At 43.8% G+C, this 15,979-nt stretch overlaps 1 protein-coding gene across 1 annotated transcript; it reads right to left on the bottom strand.

The window, feature by feature from the left end:
• Window positions 1-842: 842 nt before the first annotated feature.
• LOC122533488 lies at window positions 843-8,676 on the bottom strand. The gene is made up of 3 exons (XM_043663268.1): window positions 8,499-8,676; window positions 1,292-1,393; window positions 843-1,036 (listed from the first exon to the last, which is right to left on the bottom strand). Exons 1-3 carry the CDS (start codon window positions 8,674-8,676, stop codon window positions 843-845), a joined length of 474 nt encoding a protein of 157 aa, XP_043519203.1.
• Window positions 8,677-15,979: the final 7,303 nt, after the last annotated feature.

Raw genomic sequence — 15,979 nt, 5'->3', positions numbered from 1 at the left:
TCGTACGAGTATCTCTCCTCGAGTGATGATACCGATGGTGATACCCATGATACCCATGATCCTTAAGGTGATTTCTCACGGACGGGAAACCGCGAGCGAAGGATTTCAAAGACAAAACTCGCAAGTCCCTTCGGACCGTCGTTACGGATAGAAAGTTTCGACCAAAGTTGTGGCCTAACTCTGTTAACTCTACGGAAGACGATAGAGAAATCGACAAATCCAAGACGAAAGATCAGTGAAAATAACGGGGCCTTTCAAATATAGATATCAGAACGAACGTGGATCCTATTAATTTTGAAATAACCGACAATTCTCCCTTTTTTTTTATTAACAGCGAGAGATAATAGTAGACTGCAGGAGTTTACCACGGATGAATTGCTTAAGAGACGTTAACGGATATCCGCCTATTTCCCTAGTTAAATTTTTAATTGAATTACATTCAGATACCAAGACAAACAAGAACCGTATCGATTTTAGACGAGAATATTGGTAGTTTCCTTGTTAACACCAACAACGCACGAGAGATGTTCATCGAGGACATCATCGATGAACACCGTCTGAGAAACGAAATAGTCAAATTACTCATGAAAGGTAGCAATTGATGCTACAAGCTTCCTACTGGTAAAGTAGCTGGTTTAAGTGCATGTCAGTTAGTATGTAGGTTGATGCAGTAGGAATAGAACAGTCAAGGAGAGCAAACGAGAGCGAGAAGCAAGGGACAAATAGGGAGATGCAGAAAGAGGGTGAAAGAGAAGGAAAGGCGAGGGAAGGGAAAAGAAGAAAGAAAGAAAGAAAGAAAGAAAGAAAGAAAGAAAGAAAGAAAGAAAGAGAACGGCCGCCCGTCAATCTCTTTCTGGTCGCATCTCGCTTGTTCTTGCTCTCTTTCTCGTTTGCTCTTGGTCGTTGGTGGTGTTGGGTGGGCTGATGGTAGGAGGTGGATGGAAATCAATAGCCCTGAATAATGAACCCCAAGGCAGCACCCTCACTCCGCTCTCCACGGTCTGGAGCAGTCTCTCATGCATCCTCTCATTCCAAACTGAGAGAGAAAGCAATTGTCTCTCCATCTCGTACTTTCCCTCGTTTTCTCTTTCCATCTCTCTTCCGTTTCCTTCGATCTCCTTCGCCTCTCTGCGCCACCCGGGGCCTACCCGATCCCTTCTCCTTCTCAACACCCGAAAGGAGGTGTTTGTGTCCTCTCCTAGTCCCCAACTTTGCTACGAGACCCCCTCGAACCCAATTCGGATAACCGACGGAAGAGGAGGAGAAGCAGGAGGACACGGAAAATGATTACCCTCCTCCTCTTTCTCCTTCACTTCCTCCTTCTCTTTCTCCACGACGGATCGATGGTCGTCGAGTACCTTAGTTCGTGATTCTCTTGGATTCGGATCAATACCTACTTTAGCATTGCAATAAAATGGTCGGACAGCGCGTTATGATAGCCCACTCTCTTATCGAGTATCCGTCGAAGAAGCAATTTCGCGGCCACTAAATTTATTTGCGATCTCGTTCGAACGTGAAACGTGTACGTTACGCCGATCTAGAAAAAGAGGAGGAGTATAAATGCCCGAAAGACGGCACAAATTAAAATTGTCTACGGTAAAATCGATCGAGGATAAACGAACCCGATTGTGATCGGTGACGATAAATCGAGAAACGGATATACGGGGTGTAATTAGAAAAAAGAAGAAAGAAAAAAAAAAGAAAACTATGGGTGAAAGTTGGACGCGATCGGAGGCGCGATTCTGAGAAACTGGAGACTGATGTTTTCATCCGATGAAATTTCAATGCGACGACTAGAACAAACAGATCCATCAATTTACATAATCGTTAACGGACATGGCTGGCAAGCCCTTATCTACTCCGGTGGCTCCTGAACCTTCTGACCTAGCCAATGCGTTCCACGTTATTCCTATACTACTCCATCCCTACACCTCGTAACTTCAAGGCTCTTCTCCTATACATACATACATACATACGTATATATACCGCCTTGGATTCTTATCCGAAAGAGACGCTTATTAAGGATCGATCGGGGACACTGCAGCGTTCCTTTGATACTTTAACCAATTGAAAGTAACTGGATAGCTGCAAACGTTGGCCTGAATGCAAACCCTTGTAATTTACCAGCGCCTATGCCGCATCTACAGCTAGCAGTTTCAACGATGCATTTGTAACGACGAGTAAGAGCTACAGTTTAACGACATTTACAATTTAGATACGGAGTTGGAGTGTCGCCGAGCGTTCTCCCTTTATTTGTTGCCGAACGATTCGATTATTAAAAATATTCGATATTCCGTTTACGATGTATTATCGAATTCTAGACAAGACATTCCGTCGAACGCCCTGTGCGCTGAATAGAAGAATAAACCAACGTCTCTTCGCCTCTCTGTATCGCTTTGCCCTCTTTCGCTCACAGCGCGCTTTGGTTTCGATGCTGCATGAAATTATATTCGCCCATCGTTTCGAGACGATAAGTCGGTATACCGACTAGGAAATGTTTTCCTTAGCAATCAAACCGGATCGCGATGCCTGTCGTCTTCTTTCCGTCGAGCCAAAAGAGCCTAAAGCGGATCGGCAGAGAAGCCGCTCGTAAAGGCGGGCTGGTAACGACTATGCAAATTTCATTTGGCCCAGCCCAATTCTTCACACACGAAAGATTAAGACATTGGACCAGTCAAAGGAGAAGGAGAAGGAGAGAGCATGCTCTAAACTGGGAAATGAGTATATAGAAAAGGAGAGGACCAACGAGAAAGCAGAAGAGGAGCTTTCGCCATAAGGTCTCGAACACAGACACGCAACTTCCGCCGTCTGGATTATCCACGTGCCTTCAACTATGCATCGCCTTCGTGTGTAAACCTGAAACCATGGAGCACTTACGAATTTTCATTTCTGTGAAACCAATCTCGTTACCGTACGTAACTCTGTGTTTCTGATCGATGTAACCATTGTTAATAATCAACGATTTTAACAAAAATCACTTGTTTCGCAATTAGTCCTATGTAAATTACTAGAAACAGAGTGGGAAACACTTTATACTTTCGGCACGTGTAAGATTATTTGTTACGCGATTAATTGGTCAGTTAATTACTCTCAAATAGACGAATAGAATCGGCAGGACAAAAAAGAGAACTATGTATTCTGTTCAGAGAAACTTTCTTCTAGAGAAAAGTTTTGCCTCTTGTTCTTCTACGAATGAATCTCAGTGGCGCACGGTGCAGCTTTGCGGAGGATTTCGCGTCCGTTGGAACAACGAGAGAAAACGCGTCGCAGGTTATGCCTCCCATCTCGAGGTCCTACCTCCTGTCGCTGTCACGATGGGAATTCCCATTCTTCGTGTTCGGCGGTCCGGAATTTTCCGACAGGCAAGCTTCGACTTTGTTCGAAACTTCTTCCTCGCGTCATCCCTTGCCGTGCAAAAGTGTAATTTCAGTTTGATACTGGAGCAATAGCCACATGGATGGTGCGCGCTCTCTTGCGACTGGCGACTGGCGACTGGCGACTAAGAATACAAGCAAGAAGGAGAAAGTGCATCGTTGCAGAGAAAGGAATAAGGTGGTGCAACCCGAGGTCCTTTACTTCCTTGAGCAACGCGGCTCCTCTTGCCCCCGATCGAGACAAAGCCGTAGGTATTACCTTATTTCCCCAGTGCCTTGCTCCCTTCTATTGTACAAATCCTTCTTAGGAGGGTGTTCACGCTCGCACACATTCGCTGGCTACAATCTGCCAAGGTATTTCCAGTCGTTTCTTTCTCGTCGACTGCTACTCCCTGTTTATGCCGAAACAATACACGCGCTCGTTATTTTAATGGATCCTTCTCCTCGGCGAACACTATCCTCTCTCAATAGGGTAGATTATTTCCATTCGACGCTGTTTACCATTCGTTTAAGGTAAACGTTCAAAGCTGATACCTGGCAGAGAGGAATTAAATCGCACGTTAAGACGTCGGCAGGCGGTATTATTTGCCGAACAACAGACCGCCGGATGTAAAACGGATTTCGTATTCAGCATTAGAAACAACGGTTCGTCTATTGTCAATTCGAACACCAAATTGTAGCGAATCCTAGCAATTTTCAATGGGCCAGAAGGCTCATGCGTTCTAACTGGATCGATCGGTGGGGGGTAGGAGAGACAGAGAGAACAGTGGAGGTAGAGAGACCCTGTGGCAAAAAAAGTGGGATAACATACGCCGGTGCATGCAGACGAAGAGACGAACGAACGAGCGAGCGAACGAGCGAACGAACGAACGAATGAACGAACGAACGAACGAACGAACGAACGAACGAACGAACGAACGAACGAACGGAATGAACGGACAGACAGCCCTCGTGAACCTCGTGTCGAGAGAGAAGAGAGAGAGAGAGAGAGAGAGAGAGAGAGAGAGAGATTGCGGGAAGGCTGGTAGCGGGGTTGGTTGCCATTGTAATGGCGTGTGCCATGGTCCCCATGTGCCAACCACCCCAAAAGGCTGAGCCCTTTGCTACACTGCTGTTAAATACGCTGAAACGAGGAAACCGCTCGCGAGAGTTAAACTCGTAGTTATCGCTCGCATCGACATACATATATGTACGTACGAATCGATGGACGCGTCCTCTTTAAACCCACTCTATTGCACGAACGCTTGCAATTGAAAGGAAATGATTTCATTTGGTTCTATTCTGCGGCCATCGCCGATATCAAGATTTATATTTTAATACATTTAATTGAACGACAAAATGATATACGTTTGTCGCTTAAATTATGCCGACGGCCGCGGCACGATTCCACTGTTCGTTGCATCTCGATACCCGTTTGATTGTGAATTGTAGCACTGAATTGTATTGTGTTTCGAATGCCGCCGCCTAGCCCCCACTCCGCCCCTTCCAGTTGCGACCAGTTCATGCAAATTCAATCGCACACGCGTGTACAACCACCCCGCGTGTCTATGTACGCGCGGCGAACGCCCCGTTAAGATCGTTAATTATCTTCTTTCCACGATTCGGAAAAGTTACGGCTTTACACGCTCATTAATAAGTTATGACGTTGCTGGCAACGAGATACGGGAATTGCGATAGGAGACTCGAAAAAGGAACGAGGGACGAAGTGTCCTCGAATACCGATGGCGGAAAGTTACCAAAGTATCGTAACTACCCGGTAATTAAGTAAGGATGCCGAAGTGGCAGCCAATGGAGCGGCCAGTGAAATAAAGGGAATGCAAAGCGAGTTTCCGTGAACAGAGTGCCAAGGTGGTAGTTTTCTGTTTACGCTGAATTGTAACTCAATCTGCAGGGCAAAACAAATTGGTTGAGTGCCGGCAACCGGAAGGAAGTCCGCCGCGCCGCGGCGACTGTCGAAGAATAGAATGGTGACCGAGAGGGGTGGAGGGGTAGCCAGTGGACGACCATGATCCAGTCAGTCGATGTTAGTCGCGGCAGAGACAAAGAAGGTTAAAGAGGTGGATGTATTAGCATTCACAACAACCTTCTGCCAGTTTGCCCGGAGGTACGAGAGAGAAAGAGAGAGAGAGAGAGAGAGAGCAAGCACGATAAGAAGATAATATCGCGAAGAAAGATGGACGTCGTAGCGGTGACAAAGACGGGGGAAAGATAGAGGAAAAGTTTCGTTCGAAACCGTGACAAGGGATGAGAAGGCGAGTGGAGAGAAGGGAGGGACGCGGTACCAAAGCTGCGCAGCTTGAGGAATCAAAATATAATTACACGAAGACAGGCCATAACACAGAGACAGAATCGCGGAGAAATAGACGGGTCTCATTAAAATTGGAGAGCTGTTTCGAAACTACAAGACTGCCGTGTCGGTTGCAGCCTTGTCGCCTGTGTTGAGCACTACCTTTCCCTAACTTGAGTTCTTGCCATGTTCTCCTCTCTCTCTGCGTATCCTGCGTTCGAACTTACGCTCGTCCTCTCCCCCATCTTTCTCCCTTCCTTTCTTTCTCACTGTTTCTCTCCCATCCCCTGTTCGTATACGTTTTGAATGTAAAAATTTCACAGAGAATTTCACAGGCGACGTATTGAAACAGTGTACTGGATGTAAAATAAAAGGAACGCAGCGGCGTTGAATGAAGCTTCACGGCTTTTAGATGTGCATTTTAATGAACCCGACGACATCGTCGGACCAGCGACGTTATCAAGTGACAGCAACTCTTCTGTAAGTAGTCGCGATCGTCTTTCTTTCACATTCCGACGAATCTCTCGCGATACCGTTCCGTCATTTCGATTTCCCTTGCACAGATATAACGCGTGCATGCGCGTGCCCGTTATTTGACTTGGCGAATGTCAATGCAAACGAATACATTTCGTTCGTTGTTGGCAAAGTGACCCACGATTGTTTCGGTGGACGCGCGCCGAAACTATACCACCCTTGTTTACTGGATAGCTCCAAATTACAGGTACCATCGCAGTACGGTTGCCGAAAATCGCTTCATAATAGCTTTGTGCCCGTTTTACGCGTGGGCGAAACCTTTTTCCAATGGAGGCGGGCGGAAGCGAGCCCGCTAATGAAAATATTTTTAAGAGCGTAACAATCTACAAATATCTTTATGTTTGGATAAACGTCAATTGCGATATAAATGCAGAGAATCGCGATGATCCGACAAACGCAACACGCAATAACGAAAAGAAATTAAAGCGAGAGAGTAGCTGTCTAAGTATTTGATAAGCATTTGAAGCTTAATATGCGTAATGACAGCGAATAAGCATTTAGGTACAATTTCATGTAGGTATATACGTATGTGTGTCTACTGATGCAATTATAGAGCGACGAAATATTACCGATTCGCGGAGAACGAGCGAACCGTGGAAAGTTGGAAGCGAGAATAATTCGAAAGATTAACGAGCTATTTCCCGGCAAAAACTCGTCAACAGCCATTCGTCAACTATAACTTTTAACCATGCCTACGAAAATAAAAAATATGTAGCTGCTCTACAGGGCATCTAAGCAGACCTCCATCGGCCGAATATTTATTGTAAGATACTTGCATTGCTCGCTATGGTCAGAGCCATTCTTCCTACAAATTAAATAAACGGGAGCCGCTGAAAGATACTTAGAAAGATATCTATTAAACATTAACCACCCTTACATGACAAAGTCAGTGTCGATCCATCGTTTGAACATTTTATAACGTAGCTGTTATTGATGAAAAGTCAAATCTCCTCCCCTAAGCGTTCGCTGGAAAACTAATTTCATAATGCCGGACTTATCATCGAATTTATCATCGAAAATGAAATTCCGAATAAAATCGTCGGAGCCGAAAGTCTTCGAGCCTGATGCACAATTCATGGAGACAGTGTACCGCGTACATTGTCTCATTTTTCCAAATGCTTTTATAAAATCGTAACCGAGGCAAGGCAAGGAAACTGAAAACTTCTCCTGAGCTTTCGTCCTATCCACATCCCTCTTTCGATTATACCAAGATATCGTATAACCCACCCTATAGTAATTCGAGCTGGCCGGGATCGAATGGAGGTATTAGATACCTCCCGCTAGAGAAAGAGAGGCTGTGCGAGCAGTGACCGGAGAGACCGGTGACGTTAGTGTTAAAATCTCCGTTTCCGGGTAAGTTTCCGCTGCGGAAACGGCACGAAACGCTCATGAACGTTGTTCCATTGTATCAGGTTTGCCGGCGTCTGGTTCACCGTGCGATGTTTGAGGGAGGAAGAGATTGCCCACCCTCGGGTGAGAAGGAGAGGTTGCCGAGGGTGGATAGGGAGGCTTACAGCCGGCCAACAAAGGCCGTCGATCGTCGACGTCGGCTCATCCTCTCGGCGATCGACGTGAATGCCCGCGAAATTTATTGTTTCACCGGCTTAGCCCACTCTTCTATGCCCCTTGCCTCGCTTCTCGTTCCGCCTTCTCCTCTCCCTTCTAACTCTCCAGCGTGCTCTTTCTCGCTCTCCACAGTCTCTGTCCGCAGTCGGCGTTGCCGGCATACATCGCGTCGTCAGACAAAAGAATAAATCCTGATTAATCTCTCAGTCGCGTTTCGAAAGCTACCACGCCGACGATACCACGTACATATAATGCGTTGTCCGGCCTTACAATGCGACGAGTGCTCGTCCTGATACACATCGTGTACACCTACGCTTTTTCTCTGTCCTGCTCCATCGTCGACCGACGACGACGCAGCTTGCGATTCCTATATCGCGCCAGAATACTTCGCTCCCGCTCATCATAGTTAAACCTATGAAATGGATCGCGAGCTGTTGCAAGTATTACGTGTTTATATTTATGACTTTTCGTTGATTTCGCTGACAATAAGTCACATTCCGCCGCAGCACGCTGCCCGATTCTTCGGCTCTATCGATTTTGTCAATTCAATCGAGTCGAATTTATACGTACGTATACGTGCGTGTATTTAAAGGTTACGAGATGCAAAACTATGTTGAAAATCTGATCTATTTCTTCGTTCGTATCGATCCACAAACTAGTTAAGACAAACTCGAACAATTTTTGGACGACAGGTGGAAACATTATCCAAAAAGGACGGCGCGTTTGTTCTCACTCACCCTTGTGCATGCCAGTGTACTTGTCCTTGAGTACAGTGAACTCGTAAATTTTGCCAAATTCCTCAAACATCGGCCGTAAGGCGTCCTCTTCGAGATGGCGCGGTATTTGTCCGACAAAGAGTTTGATGGCGCCATCTCCATTGCTGGAGGATGGCGAGGACGAGACCGGTATCAACATTTCTATCTTCCGCGATGCGCTCTCGCGTCCAAGCTGCTCGTGTCAAAACTCGGGGGCAGCCGATGTCGACGACCTTGGAACCGTCTCGCGTCGGTCACGATCGATCGTGCTAGAGTCTAGCACGTGTTTCTGGAGCAAAAGGGTTTCGCGATTGCTTATCGTGTCGCGCATAAACCACGGCCGCGAGCAAAGTCAGTAGGCAATTGACACGTGAAGGAGGGGACGGGCAGCGTCACGAAGGTGCTCGTTAACTACCGGTCATTGAGGGTAACCGACCGGTCGAGAGGGATCCTAGGGATGAGGCGGCGAGAGCGTGAAACAGAGGCGTTATTTGCCAAAAGCAGAGCAAAATGCGTCGTGCCTCGACGAATAGCAAGGCAGTGGCGGAGGACTAGCAGGACGAATAAGAGTAGAACGAGCAGGAGGAAGAGGAGGAGAGGGGGAGGGAGGAGGACGTGGAGGAGAAGGAGGATATGGTGGTGGAAGAGGAGCAAGAGGTCCGGTTTTAATCAGGAGCTCGATAAAAAATACACGATAGCGTAATCTTCGTTGGAACGGAAAACAGAGTGACGTGGGAAGGGTAGCAGGACAGAAGGGAAAGAAGGAGTAAGATAGGAAGACCGTGGTGAGGGTGGAAAGCGGCTAATGCGGCTCGTGCACGGGAAAGCGAATGCTTAACGAGAAAGAGGGTAAAATAAAGGAAGCCAGTGGAAGAGGGAGTCAACGATGCCGCTCGCACGCAACGATTAATGGCTTTCGAAACACATTAAGAGAGGCCTTTGAAAAAATATCTCCTATCCGGGTGAATTAAGTGCGTACTGTCGCGTGTGACTGTGACACTGTATATCGTTGATGTACACGCGTTTAATGTCCGTTCAGCTAATCAGCAGACAACGATGTCCATGCGCATTCACGTCGATTATTATCAATTACACGTTTACAATTACAGAAGTAGCGATGTACCAATATGGTGTTTATCGATTCGCACAGGCTCGATCGATAAATGCGGTGAACGATGTCTCTGGCCGCGTTCACAAACACCAGTTGCTCGGATAGTCCGCAAATAATCTGAATAGAGAACGTCCGATACGATCGAAAGGTGCGACGAATTTGACAATAATAAACGTTTTACGTCAATTGTTTAAGTAGAGCGAAATATGACTTAAACGCTGGCTAAGCAATACACACTTGCAATCAGGACGCGGCGCGTAACATAAACAGCTAACAGACAACAAGCTTAAACGACGATCACGATACTGCACTTTCACCAGACGATTATCACACTACGGTCGGCATAGTAATTGCTAATTAATCGATTATATGCTAACAGCACTTAATGCATTCGTACTGCACGTTAAGTGTGCTCGATTTATTCCCTTGATATATATATATATATATATAGCGTTACACTTGCGATTGCGATCTTCCTTCTTCCGAAATTTTTACGACTCGGTTGCTGAAACGGCTGAAACAAGTTTCTCGATCCAGAACTTTGGCACACGGTACTTTCAATAGAAATCCTAAAGCTGACGTCGTCGAGCAGATTACTTTGTTCGCAAATAGAAATATCTTAAGCTAAACGATCACAAGCACAGCACGTTCACGATCACGAGAGAACAGAACTACGACACAGCGCACGAGACACTAAACAACACTGGTGGTTGAACGACCCTCAGCTTGATCCACACCACGCGCCCTGACGCCATCGTCCACCGGGAAATGACACGCACCCTTCCCCTCCTACGAGCCACCCCAACGACGTCACCCCGTCTCAATATACGAAGGGTGCACTCCCCTATCGAGTCTTTGCCGGGCACGAGGGCGTCTTTGCGCCCTCTTATTAGCCTGTCCAACTTGCCAGCAGCCTCTGCACCGACTGTTTCCACGGATCAGCCTGAACCTCTGCTGCCCTATTCACCCGAATTCACGAAACAACATCACGGCCTATCGTGTTTCGTGTTGCTATCCTAAAACCATCTCTCTTCGAAGTGGTTTAAGTTTTTAAATTAAACGCGTCTTCCTATATACAATACAACAGCGTAACGTACCATATTTTCATGACTGAAAGTTGTATGACGCGATTAAAAAGATTATTATGTATTTTCTGTTCAAATAAACTATTTATTCAGTTTTAACTTTATGCGCTCTTGATTTCGTATAACGCGGAATGTATTTCTCGCATTATAGAGAATATAATTCTACTTTTTATGAACTTGTAGTTAATGATTAAAATAAAAACATACTAAGTACAATATACTATTTGTTGGTTAAAAATAATTGATTTGCTTCAGTTGGCTTGTTTCGCGATAATTATCAATCTGTCATTTTACGTTATACAAATAAGAAGATGCGAAGGAAATAAAAATATTCACTTTCAAAACCAGAGAAATCAGTAACGTAGTTACTGATTAATTAATACGTTTCATTGCATCAGTGTTGCGAGTACTGCCGGGAAGGGTATCTGATCTAGTGGGTAGCCACTCTGCTGGGGGGTTAGTGAGCTGAGTCATCGCCTTGTGCGATACTCGATCGCATCATATTCTCCCGGCTTCTGCGACACACGTGCACACAATTAAACAGCCATGTGTATGCACACACGTCATCCGTAAGAAACCCTCGATTCCCAAGCACTAAAATTTTTCATACAGTAATTGCTACGCACATACGTACATGGTTCCGTGAATCAAAAGTGAAACACATGAAAAGTTTCTTACTATACTTTTAATCTCATTTCGAATTTTTTTATCGTGTTAAACATTATTTTACTGCATCGTTTGTTCGAAAGCTGTCGTAAAAATATTCCAAAATTATCCATTTGTTAAGAGAGGTTTGGTATATACGGTGTTGGCGAACCAGGCGTTTTATAGTTACCTCTCAGTTACTTCTTTTTATTTCCTAAGATTTATCAATACGTCCAGCAGATTCGATACAACGGCGTTAGCGTTTTAAATAACAATAAGCAACGTTTATCTTATTGTTAAAAAGCAGAACGAAAGGTCTTTGTAATTGTACGAGAACGTGGCGTACACATGTTCAGGAAATTTAGTTTCGACATATGTGCTGGGCCTCGCATTTATCGACCCATTCTCTATGGAAAGACGCGGATGGCGATGTTAATGTAGGTTAAGGATGGAAAGAAACACACCCTAGTGTGCTCTGAAAAAGCGCACCCGCGGTGCAAGAGTGTTGCATAAGTATTACGTTTGCACGTTCCTACAAAACTGACAAACTGCTCTTTGTTCCGAAGCTAAAGAGACTACGGTACCGCGTTTTATAAAACGCGAAGCATCGCCTTGTTTGTACGTTTACGGCAAGCCGCGATACAGAAACTTAACTGGCTAATATTTTGTTAGGTTTACGTACTTTGACGAGAAGTATCGCGTTTTGTGTTTCAACAAACAAAGTGACAAAAGAATTTATTTCATCGTACGCGAAACAAACCTACTAGTTCTTAGTATGCAAAACATCAAGATTCAAACGTTAGTTAATCTCTAATTGTAAATTTGGTTTAGTTGTTTATATATCTAACGTCAGATTGGAATTCGAATCAGTTATCTGTTCCCTCCGATCGGACGTGTGGTGTATTCTTTTCTAAGTCATCTTTCGTTCTTAAGGAAAGAAAAAAGCAGGTGGTGAAAATAGTGTTCGCGGTAGAGGTTGGTGCGCGGGAGACGACGTCGACGTGATTTATGGCTAGAGGAAATTGCCCGAAAGTATACGAATTTTTCGTGGAACGACGAAATTACAAAACGTGATCCATGAAAAGCACAGTATCGACCAAGGATAATATTAGAAGAATAGCAAGAAATACAAACGAGCTGCCCAGAAACGAGATAGAAACGAGTTTCCATTCCTCCATATATACGCTCGAAAGTATGTACGGTTGTTCGTGTTTTATACGATAGGAGGGGGGAAAAAAATCTGAATGTGAGGTTTCGAGACGGTCGAACGGCAATCGAACCATTTTTCAAGGAGAACTATTCCCTCGGCAGAATTAATCACGCGTCTCTTTCCCTATCGTCGGCGGCTGCTGCTCGTATCGTTAACTCCTCGACAAGAAATATTCTCGCGATTTATAAAAAGGATGTGAACCGCACGTGCAATCTTCTATTGTCAACGATCCTTTTCGTTATTACCTTTCGTAAATGCGTATCGAAGTGAAACGAAACAGAGAAAGGACGATGCAAATCATAGAAAATTTATGCTACTCGTGTATACGTGCAGTGGGTAGCCTACTCCTTTCTTGTTGTTACTATCGCACGGCGTACATGCATGTAGTATGTATATTGCAGCAGGCCGATCTTGAAAAACCATTTTGTATCCCCCCAGATCCTATCCCTTGCCATTTACCCAGGAAATACCCAAAAAATATAACCGAGCGGTATCTGACGCGCATGCCCTAGAAATACCCTACCAGCAATAATTCACGCACGGAGGATGCTCTTACCTCGGTACGGCCGGGGTGCACATGTATAGCGGCATGTATCGCAAGTATCGGCCAGTTTCTTCCTGCGAGTAAACGGCCATGTGTGTTCCCCAAGTAACAGACTCGTGTGTCCACGTATACAAGAATATATGCGCAAGTATGATATAACTCAAGGTAAAGTTCCAGGCCACTGGTGCCGCGTAAATTATTAAGCATGTGTTGCCTCTGCCTGCCTCTTCGGCTAGAGAGGAAAGCAAAAGGGGGATCCGATAGCAAGAGGATGAAAGGTCAGAGAATCACACGGGGAGGCGGAGAAAGAGGAAGAAGGTAACTGGCGGTTTCTGGTTCGACCTTCTCGTCGGTCTCTCCATGGGATGGAGCACCATTGTAATGCCGAGTAATGCAATGCAATGCGATCTAAGTGAACTTTGGCTGGGTCGAGCGCATGCATATTAGCCTCATCGCCAACTAGCACCGCCACAACCGCCTCTTGCGTGTCTTCTCACCCATCCTTTCTTCGTCCTTCTATTCTGACCCCTTGCTCTGTTTCGCGTGTGCTCCCTCTCTCCCTCACCGCTCCGTTGACGAAGCTATATCCTCTTGGTCCTTCGTATATATATACCAGCCACCATCCCGACTCTCATCTAAGGCTGACTTTAATGCGCGGGGGTGCCATGGGATTTGCCGGATTAGCACCGAGAATTAGCAAGCAGATGCGGCAAGATGCTACCCACCTCCGACATCCCGAAAATTATTTGTCGCTTCGTCGCTTCGCGTACTCTCACGCATATGTTCGCTGTTATTAGAAACAGTTTAAACCTCCACTTGCGAACGCTATATTCCTATGCTAATGTAATACAACGTAAGATAACTCTTGGCAACCAGCAACTGCAAATTTCGCGATTTTATAATGAAAACTTCTCATAGAAAATTGTTTATTTATACTGTTCTGTACGTGATTATACACATTTATATATACAAAATTATTTTGTCGCTGATGAATATTATAACAAGAAACTATACTGTAGAACGTTATCTAAATCAAAAACCAAGAATCCCAGAAATTTTTATGAAAAAAAAATCAATAATTGAAATTTGTTTATTATTTAAGTTGAAGAGTTGTAAGGCTGCGTTATATGAGAGGCAACGATGCTCACGCAGCCAGAAATTAGATCAATTACTCGATCAGTTCCTTTTGATAAGTAGCTTCGACGTGTATACAGACATTATTTCTAAGGAAGACGGAAATCATCGTGTGCCACAGAGCAATGAACATTTTCAACGACTCGACATCTGTGGGAACAAAGATATATATGGATGAAACACGCATCGCGAGAGATCGCACCTCGAACGCCGGAACGAAAAGCACGCCGAGAAAAGTGAATTAGAACATTCGACGAGTCATAAATCGGTGACTCCGTCCTCTTAACGAAATTACTGTCGGTAAATCAACGACCAAAGAAAAAGCTGAGAGGCGACAGAAGAAACGCGCGTTCTCGTTGTTACTGCGACGAACGTGTCACTCGTCTTAACGAAAAAGCCGTGCAAAACAATAACGTAAAAGCTCTCTCTAGAATTGTAACTGGAATAGACGAATGCACGTTCGATGCTTTAATCCTATCGTTCCTAATCAAAATATTTCGAAGAATATTCAAATAAGAGCTGAAATAATAATATACTAAAATATATTATTACGTTATAATTTATTACATTATATCTGTGCTTTATTTATTCATGCTACTTACATTCATCGTTCATCGTTCCATTTCAACTTGACGCTATTATTATCTAACTTTCATAACTAACGCTTCATAACTATTACATTCTAAAACGAAATATGAGAAGACATTTTTAGGTTCGTGTAAAATTTCATTTCCACGTATCTGTGTTCTCTGTATGTAAAAGATAAATTATTGCCTGTCAATTTCTCGATATACATACACACACACATGTACACACACATATATACTCTCTGTTACAAGTTGCACTAATTTAGATACCATTGGTTATTTCACCAACGTATACACTTGAGCATTTGAAAATTGTTTGAACAAAACCACCGCGAATTCGTGCGGTATTCACGTGCTTTGATAACCGTATACCCACAATATGGCGGTTACGTTTAACAACGCTCCTGTTCGCCGCACCCAAACAACAAATATTTATGTTTTCTTGATGACGTACCGAACGCGTACGAGCGACTGGCAATCAATTAACTTTATTTTGTCGAGGAAAAAGGAAACTACGCGTCGTATGTATCCAAGACAGATTGCATTCAATTCTTTGAGAAATGTTAAATTACTAGGTCAACGTGAAAAAAATTCTATCACTATAACAGAAAATTATGGAATTATGCAAAAAAAATTTTATTATTACCATTAATTATTCTATTATTGCTATCAATCCTCCGAGGCAATCCGGATCGTTTATGCCTGATGTCAATTTCATTCTTGACATTCTTCAAAGTGAACTTTTATCTTTATGAATTACTCCTTTAAATATTTGATTCAAGAACCGATTGTATATTAAAGTAAAGACTTCGATAAGTATCTCAGGATTTTTTCAGATTTTTTTAAAGGTCAAAAACAATAAAAAAATTAATCGCGGTCACAAACAACTCAGAGTGTCCACGGAAGATGCGAATAGTTAAGAGGAAATGTATAATAAATGAAATTAAATTCATTCTTACTGAAATATACATTATACAGAATTGACTTTTATCCTTGATTTTCATGTTTATTTGTATTTCCGAATATTTACATATCTACTTACTGTATTTGTATATTTATGTGTGTATATATATATATATATATATATATATATATATATATATATATATATATATATATATATATAATTCAATCGATATAGTTTATA

The sequence above is a fragment of the Frieseomelitta varia genome, unplaced genomic scaffold (genome assembly GCF_011392965.1).
Source record: "Frieseomelitta varia isolate USP_RPSP 00005682 unplaced genomic scaffold, Fvar_1.2 scaffold_532, whole genome shotgun sequence".
Taxonomy (NCBI): Eukaryota; Metazoa; Arthropoda; class Insecta; order Hymenoptera; family Apidae; genus Frieseomelitta; species Frieseomelitta varia.
Note: the sequence above shows the minus strand (reverse complement) of the source record. Positions and strands in the feature narration are given on the sequence as shown.

Excerpts from the sequence above, each read along its gene's own strand:
- LOC122533488 (XM_043663268.1), bottom strand. The coding sequence starts at position 8,676 with ATGTTGATACCGGTCTCGTCCTCGCCATCCTCCAGCAATGGAGATGGC. Across the intron at positions 1,394-8,498 it reads GTACACTGGCATGCACAAGG|GTATTGATCCGAATCCAAGA; the intron begins GTGAGTGAGAAC and ends ATGCTAAAGTAG. Across the intron at positions 1,037-1,291 it reads GAAGGAGAAAGAGGAGGAGG|TTTGGAATGAGAGGATGCAT; the intron begins GTAATCATTTTC and ends TTTCTCTCTCAG.